Below are 9,066 nucleotides of genomic sequence, written 5' to 3'. Positions count from 1 at the left end.
ACAGCACTATGATAGAGTATTGAGGTAAAAGGGTTAAAAATAAGTTAACAATTAGGACAAAATAAGTTAGATGTCAAAGGTTGTAGAGCACCGTAGGTTAGTATGCTAGTGAAAAGGATGAAAAGGGATGAACAAACCGAGTGCAAAGACCGTTCACGACAAACCCAAAGCCAACCTTTCAGTATATTTCTCACACTTTTGGATGGTGACACAAGAAGGGGATGAAGAGAAGGGAAAGGAAATGTGGTTAAGAAAAGATCATGCAAAATTAGTTAAGTTGAGGGCTGAGGTCCAAGGTATGGGTTATCCCCTACAATGGGCTTCAGTCTTTATTTCCTAAGCCCCCCACAACAACGAGCACAGGATTGAGTGGGATTTCAGGCTTGCCATGGCAAATAATTTTATTTTTATTTTTATTTTTTTTCTATTAAGAGCATTAAGGCTTGCCCCTTTTTGCTATTTGTGGCAAGTGTAAATGTCATTGATTTTTATTCTGAAATCTTAACACTGTAAAGGCTGTAATAGTCTTGAAATATATAAACTTTTGTATCTGAAGTTTCATTTCTCTTTTACCTTACATGATAATGAGACTTTTGAAAATTCAAGTCTGGAACATGACATATGGAAACTGAAGTATGCTGGAAATTTTTAAATAAAACAATTTTCTATTTATAAATTTAATTTGTTTTACAAGGGTTCAAATAATTTAATTAAAACTTGCCCCCCTCCCACCCCATTATAGAAAAAAAGTCAAGTCTGGCATATTTCGGTTACTTTGTATTTCATACCAAATGCCTATCACAACTGTACTTCATTAATAAAATATTATTAGAAACAGACATCAATCCTAACTCAATCTCTCCAAGCAACAGGAACATCATCTGTTCTAAATCTCTGTGTAACCCACGTGTCGTCTAACGAAGAAGTAATACCAGACTGGAACATGCAGTACCCAGCCTGAGCAATCATGGCTCCATTGTCAATGCAAAAGCTTTCATTGGTGGCAAAGAGTTTAGCCCCTCGCTCCTCGCACATCTTCCCCATCATCTCTTGCAAGCGCACATTGCAGCCAACACCCCCACATATGAGGACCTCCTGTGAGCCACAGTGAGCCATGGCCCGCTCTGTGGTCTCCACCAACATGGCAAACACTGTCTCCTGCAGTGAGAAGCAAAGGTCTGCCTTGGAGTACTGACCCGTTTTGAGAAGCTTATCTGCTCTTTCTTCCAAGTATGAGAGAATGCCAGAGAAAGAGACGTCCATGCCTTTCACACAGTATGGCAGTGGCAGGTATTTCTTACCTTTCTTGGCCATCTGCTCAATATTGTAGCCTGGGCTTGGAGCATTGGACAGCATCAAAATCCTTGCAAACCTATCCAGACAGTTGCCAACTGCCATATCAATTGTTTCTCCAAATATCCTGTACCTCTGACCCAGATATGCAATAATCTGTGTATTACCCCCACTTACATATAATACAGTTGGATTCTGAGCTCCTGTGACTAGCCTACCCATCTCGATATGCCCAATGCAGTGATTGACAGCAACCAGAGGCTTGTTCCACAGCTGTGAAATTGTCCTGGCCACAACTGCCATGCTGATCAGAGGGGCTGCCATCCCTGGCCCCTTTGTAAAAGCAACGGCATCTATTTCTTCAGGAGTTATAGAGGCTTCAGCTAAAGCCTGGTGCAGTACTTCCAATACATGTGCCTGAAATAATATAGATAATTTATGATTCACATGAAAATAATAGTAAGAGCTAGGTTACATGTTTTCTGACAAAGAGAAAAAAAATCACAAACATTCTACATGACAAATCAAGATTCTATTAGATGGCATCAAGATAATGGACTCATCAGTAAATATAAAAATAACCCATCAAATTATTTTCCTCCCCCATCCAAAACCAAATTACTTTTATATCATACATATAGAAAATATAACACAAAGAATAGCATAAGCAATAGTTTCTTTACCTGATGGTGTTTAGCCGTGTCATGAGGAATAAAGCCCTGTCCAGGTGGAGTGATATATGTCCGTCTTGGATTCGATAGGACTTCTCCATCTCGGATGATACCTATTCCGCACTTATTTGCACTTCCTTCCAGTCCTATAATGACCACCATCTTTACTGGGGTTGAGGTACTTCTATCTGGTGTCACATGAAATTAAAATAAATAGATAATTCATGCACTATTACAATGAAAAGAAGTGGATTTTTAATAATCTGCTATATTACATAGTTTGGCTATATCTTGAAATCAAATAAAAAACAAAATTTCTGATTCATTCAAAACTAAAACTCATTAATTAGTTAACCAAATAAATCAATTACATATATCTCCTAGATATATTTGCCTCAAAATGGACATTTTGTTTTTAGTATAGGAAAATATGCCTCTCATTTTCAAAAACTTCTTGAACAATAATATAATATACCACTTAGAAAACAAGGAATTATATGTTACATCAATCTAACGACTATACAGAGGTATAAAAAACTGTTGTATCAATTATATAATATAGAATCCAAAAATATATAGGGCTATATATATATCAAATGATAGGAGTTTCAATATTTGTTAAGCAGCAGATACCTCACTAATATAAGATAAATATTTGGAAGATATCTGTGTGTCTGCTGTAGGCTTATCAATAAAAGAATCCTTTGATGGTGGTCTGTTGGCCCTTCACTTAGCATGATGCATGCTACTTGGTTTTATTATTGCACACAATCCATTTGAGATATCTAGTGGATTTGGATAAAGCATGGCTAATATGACTCCCAGAAAAAACATTATATTTGGTAAGCCATTATGTGCACTTTAGGCCATGAAAATCAAAGTTCCTGTTTTGCATCCACCACCTGTAGGTCCTGACAATGCCCATCAAAGAATATCACTTTTTTTCAATAAACTACATTACTTCCCTAATAATATGACTTGATGACTTTGAAAAGCTGTTCTTTTGTCATACTTTTTAGAGAGAATACTTTTACTTATAAATATGAATGAAAAGTGTCATGATTACCCACAAGAACTAAGATGACTTGATGACTCTGAAAAGCTTTTGTTAATTTCTTTAAATGCTTCTAGAAATAAATAATGAATAATGAATAATGTAAAATAGCCTCATCATTTTCCCTTTTTGCCTGGATGCAAAACAGGAATTTTCATTCCTGTGGCCTTATGGTTAAATAATATAATATCTGATATTTACTTTAACAGTTTTCAGTAATTAGTTTCACATTTAATATATAATATTCACAGTAAATTCACAATATATATATTCATAACATGTGAGAGAGAAAGGGTATATACGTTTAATTAAGAAATTAAAATAATCTAGTACAATAACTTTTAACTTTCTCATAGTCATTGAATGTAAGAATCTTTATTGTCTGATTCTTATCAAATAAATTTTTATTATCAATTTATCTCAGAAATGCCCCCAATGACAGTGTGAAAGCAAAACTTTACCATAATATAATAAATGACAAAAAATAAAATGGTAATTCTTTACAGTATGGACAGTTACACAGCCTACGCACCAACTCCATGTCACGAACTTTACTCAACAATATAGGTTACTGCAACTGGACACGCCTTTCAGAATGGTTAATTGGGATACCAACAACCCCCAGAAAACACTACCTTCACCTCAGTATGAACGGCAAGATAGACCTGGAACTCAGGAGCACCAAGTGGATTTAAGCTGAGTGATACTTTCCGCAATCTTTTTCCTTTATCTATGGTCTGTTTGTGTCTGCAAATCATTTCTTATAACAACTTTAGCAAATTTTAGTCCTCAAAAAGAAAATGATCTTCAATTTACCTTAGCTTAGTACCTCCATACTGTAAAGATTAACCAATGAAAATAAATATGTAAAAAAAAAAAAAAAAAAAAAAAAAAAAATCTATGAATCAATCAATCAATCAATCAAAACTCAGGCACTCCAATACGCCTCTGCAACATACATAATAAATAAAGAAAGAAATATATATATATATATTTATATATATATATGAGTGTTTGTGCGCGTGCATGTGCATGTGCGTGTGCGTGTGCGTGCGCGTGCGCATGCATGTGCGTGTGTGTGTATATATATATATATATATATATATATATATATATATATATATATATATATATATATATATATATAAAATATATATATATATATGATTATACTTTAGAATTCACACAGCCACAAGATACAGTATAAAAAACTTTGCATATTAGGAAGAATGACAAAATGTGGTATTTGTTACCGAGAGCGAGGCACCTCCTGAGATGAAGTCCCAAAACCAGCGTATCATGCGCACCCAAAAATCCAAACCTAACCTTTCCAGTTTCTATCAATTTCCTACACGAAGGGGGGAAACCCTCCTATACACCCCTTTAGCACTTCGTGTCAACATTGAGAACTCTGGCTGTGTGAGGGTGTTGTGGTCTTAGACTATGAGTCGTGATATGTAGCACATATTTTCATCGCTTAGCAGTAAATATGAGGCCAATACAGCTAAACCTGTGTTGTTATGCCTCTACTTCTTATGCTTTAGAAGATGGCAGCATCCATTTCCCTCTATCTCTAGGCATCGCTCTCGGAAACATTAACTCAAAATGTACATTACTTTTGATTGCATGCTCGTATAAAAAGAAACAAATACTAAAACATTGTAGAATTCAGTATTAAAGACACTAAGAAATTAACTATATTTGCACTACACAATTGTCCTATTCTGAATCACCACTAAAATGCTGACAGTAAGGAGTCAATTAATTAAAGAAGAGAAATGGGAAAATACATATAAGAATTGCAACGTTTCATATTGAAGTATAAAACAAACGCTGCAACTTTTAATGTAGACTTTAAGCTATCAAAAAAACCCGCAGAGTTACGTAGGGGTTGCTTATCAACCGAAAAAATAATATAACAGATTATTGAGAAAATCCCGAATGGTTGAAAAATTTACTCATCATATCCATTAGTCAATTCTCAAAAATTTAAAGCTTGCGGGCATGTGTCATAATCGCTAATTCCAATAAATACACCAAATGCATAACACACACGAACACAGAATAAATCAAACAATAATAATAACAATAATAACTGATTTCCATACCAGAGTTCAAAGCACGTGTGGCTCGTATCAAAACATTAAATGAATAACTCTATTTCCTATTCTAATTCACTAGAGAAGAAAATTAAAATAAGGGAATTCAATTTATAAACCGATGTTATCAATTCATATAATAGGCGAAACAGATATATTAGAATATGTGAATTCCTGAGTTCTATGACGTCATTATATTCTATAAATGAGTATGCACGACTCTCGCATTTTGCAAAAAATATGATTTCATTTTATCATAACAACATGATCATAACCTATGTCTTTAATAAATACTTTTGATGAAGGCGAAACATTTGTTTTTCATAGTTATAGTCATTGTAAAAACCCTTTATACACCGCATCCCTTTACAAATAAATGCCAAATGAACCAAAATGCAATGCAAAAATCAGTTAACATAAGATTCGAAATTAATTTAAAGGCTTACATCAGTATTAAATTTATTCCTAAGCAGAATTAAAACAAGAAATATGTACTTTTTCATTCTACAGTAGCGATTTCATAGAGGAAATAGCAGTAGTCATTGTATTTAGTAGTATATTATGCACCGCAAGTAGTAGCAGTAGTTGGTGTAGTAATATTGCTACTTTTAGTTTTATTACAACTATTATAATCATTATTATCACTGTTGTAATTATCACCATTTCTAATGTTATCATTATCATTGTCGCTATTGTTATCATCATTATCATTACTGCTGTCGTTGTTATAATAATCCGTATCAATATTATCATTATCAATATCATTACTGTTATCATTATTATTACCATTATTACTATTAGTAGTGGTAGTACTATTATCATTATTATTACTGTTATTTCATTATCACTGTTATTGTTACTTTTACTAATAATTATTATCATTATCATTATCATCAATAATCATCATTATCATAACCAACATTACCATTATCATCAATATCATTCTTACCATTATCATCAGCATTATCGCCATTGCTATCATTACTGTTACAAATTATTGTTATCATTATCATCATCGTCATTATTTTTATTACTACTATCATTATTATGTTTATCATCATTTCCATTAATAATATTATTTTCATCATTATTATTATTATTATCATAATTGTTATTATTATCATTATTGATGTTGTTATCATTATCATTACTATCATTAGCATCATTATTATTGTTATTACTATAATTGTTGTTATTATTGTCATTACTATCATTAGCGTCATTATCATTGTCATTATTACTGTTGTTATTATTACTATTATCATTATCATTATCATCATTGTTTTTATCTTTATTAGTATGGTTATTGCTAACATCATTTTTCCTTTTATCATTATCATATTATTCTTTATTATTACCAAATATCATTATTTTCATTATTATCATCATTATTATCATTATCAATATCATTATTACTACTACTGTTATCATTATTACAACCATTGTTGTTATCATTATCATTATCAATTGTTGTACTTCTTGTTATTACCATTATTGTTGGTTTACTGTCATTCTATGATGATAATGATGATATTGATAATGCTAATTGTATTAATAAAAAATATTATCATTATTATTTTCATTATCATTATCACTAATATTGTTATTACTATCATTATAAATTTTATCATAATTATTGTTATTATCATCATTATTATCATCAACTATCAATATTATTATTATCACTATTATCGTTATTATCATCATCATTATCATTATCATCATTACTACCAACATCATTATCATTATCATTATTCAGAACGTCTCTGATCATCCGAATTTCTCGCATAGTTTGACAAACTATTTTATCAACCATTACATTCTCTCTAGCATTTAATAGTCCCCTTCCTCCTTCCTTTCATTTAGTGTGCAATCTGTCGATGTCTACACGTGGGTGTAATGTCTGTGTATAGTGAACATCTCTCTGCTCCTCTATTATACCAGCCCTATATCGGATTATTGACATTGTCCTTTCTATTACCAGATGTTTTCACCATGGATAGACAGCCATGAATGGGGAACCATATTGTACGCTCATCACACACTTTCTTGTAGTCTATCCATGCTACACATAACCCTGTCATCCGCCTTTTACAATTCTACATCACCATCTTGTTTAAAACCAAATGCTCCTTCGTTCCTATATGGTTTCTGTTACAACCCTTTTGTTCAGCAAACGAATGCTGACTTCCTAGATGCTGATATAAGCCTATTTCATTTGCTAATGTTCCCGTCAATACTTTCCACATCAGTAAGCATGTGATGGGCTTAAAATTCGAAACTAGGTTCTCTTTGCTTTGATTTATAGACAAGTTCCGCTTTTTGTCAAATTTGATGTATCTCCACCCAGCTCTATCTGCTCTGGTGTTCTATTCTGTGCACTTTTGAAGTGAACTTACCCTCTCCGACCAAGATTCGAACCTGGGTCTTTGGTTCAAATCCTGGTCGGGGAGGGAGGTTACATAATCGTCATATCAATGCGGTTATTATTTCATCTTTCACTTTTAAAGTTCCTGAGCCAGTGCCCTTTTACTCCGTCAGGTCCACTGGTTTTCCACTCGAGCAGTTTCATAATCTTTTCCTTTCTTGGTTGTTATTTGTATATCATCTTGATAATTCACATCTGAGAACTTGTATTTCACTCTTTTCAACCATTCCGCATTCTTGCCGCAAAAATGTGCATGTCAGATTTTCGAAAATACTGCAGCCTGCAGAGTATGCCAAACCATTAATTACAGAATGCTTCCACAAGTTAGGCCTGTGAATAGATATTTCAAGGCAGGAAGGGGAAAGGACGGAGAGTGAGAAGGGATGAGGGCGGAGAAAGGGAGGGAGGGAGGGAGAGAAAAGGAGGGGAGAAGAGAGAGAAGGATAGGAGGAAGGAAGGGAAAGTGGGAGAGAAGGATAAAAGGAGGAAGGGAGAGAAGAGGCAGACAATTCGATTTGAAGGTAAGGCGAGAGGGGGTAGCCTTCAATCCACAATGGACAAAGAATATATGCTGCTGTGGCATCACTGCAAGATCGGCATTAACATAAGTCATTAACTTCTGGCAATACTTGTTACGTGCAAAAAAGGTGTATATTCTGGCCTAGTTGGGTGAATTCTTGCCAAGTTCCATTTCATATCTGGGGTATAAACTGGCCTAGTCTAAACTATAACCCGGATATAAAACAGCCTAGCCTAAAGTGACCCCGGATATATTCTGGGCTGTCACACTGATGTTTTATTGTCGCAGGAAAATTATTATTATTATATAATCATCATCATTATCATTATTATTATTGATATTGTTATTATCATTATTATTGCCATTGTTATTTTCATTATCATCATTTTTAATATTATCATTATTACACTTGTAATTACAATCATTATAATCATCATAATCAATATTGTTATTATGGTAACAATAACAACAATAATAATAGCAATGATGCTATCATCATTATCATTATCATATATTTAATGTTATTATAGTTACTATTATTATTATTGTTATCATTATCATTGTTATTATCAATCACAACGATGTTATTAATTACCATGATCCTCATTATCATTATTATTGTTATTATTATAATTAGTATTATTACGATCATCATCATTATCATTGTTATTTTTGTTACTATTTTATATTATTATTATCGTTACTATTACTTTTATCGTTATCATTATTATCCTCATTATTATTGTTACCATCATCATTATCATCAATATTATCATTAACATTATTGTTATTATTATTGTTATTACTATTATTACTATCATTGTTATTATCATTATTATTATTATTGTTATTATAATTATCATCATTTCAATACTGCCATCATTATCTTTATTCGTGCCATTATTGCTATCAGAAAATGACAGCGATTGCAGTAGCAGCAGTAGTAGTACCATGTTGTTACTTCATAAGGACTTAAAAGTTATATCGATTACTATATCTTT

At 32.6% G+C, this 9,066-nt stretch overlaps 1 protein-coding gene across 3 annotated transcripts in view; it reads right to left on the bottom strand.

Moving 5' to 3' along the window:
• Positions 1-661: 661 nt before the first annotated feature.
• Positions 662-9,066, bottom strand: part of Tcs3 (Probable tRNA N6-adenosine threonylcarbamoyltransferase Tcs3) — an 11,246-nt gene continuing 2,841 nt past the window's right edge. The window contains exons 1-3 of one of the 3 annotated variants that reach the window (XM_027363905.2): positions 5,127-5,281; positions 1,977-2,152; positions 662-1,710 (exon numbers count right to left, since the gene is read on the bottom strand). In XM_027363905.2, the coding sequence (XP_027219706.2) occupies positions 853-1,710; positions 1,977-2,126 (1,008 nt within the window). In that variant the 5' untranslated portion in view covers positions 2,127-2,152; positions 5,127-5,281 and the 3' untranslated portion in view covers positions 662-852. Of the gene's footprint in view, positions 1,711-1,976; positions 2,153-4,976; positions 5,005-5,126; positions 5,282-9,066 lie in introns of those variants that run through there. The other 2 variants (XM_070135941.1, XM_070135940.1) reach the window with 2 other exon arrangements.

Source organism: Penaeus vannamei, chromosome 21 (genome assembly GCF_042767895.1).
Source record: "Penaeus vannamei isolate JL-2024 chromosome 21, ASM4276789v1, whole genome shotgun sequence".
NCBI lineage: Eukaryota > Metazoa > Arthropoda > Malacostraca > Decapoda > Penaeidae > Penaeus > Penaeus vannamei.
The sequence above is the reverse complement of the archived record's forward strand: the minus strand, read 5'-3'. Positions and strand labels throughout refer to the sequence as shown.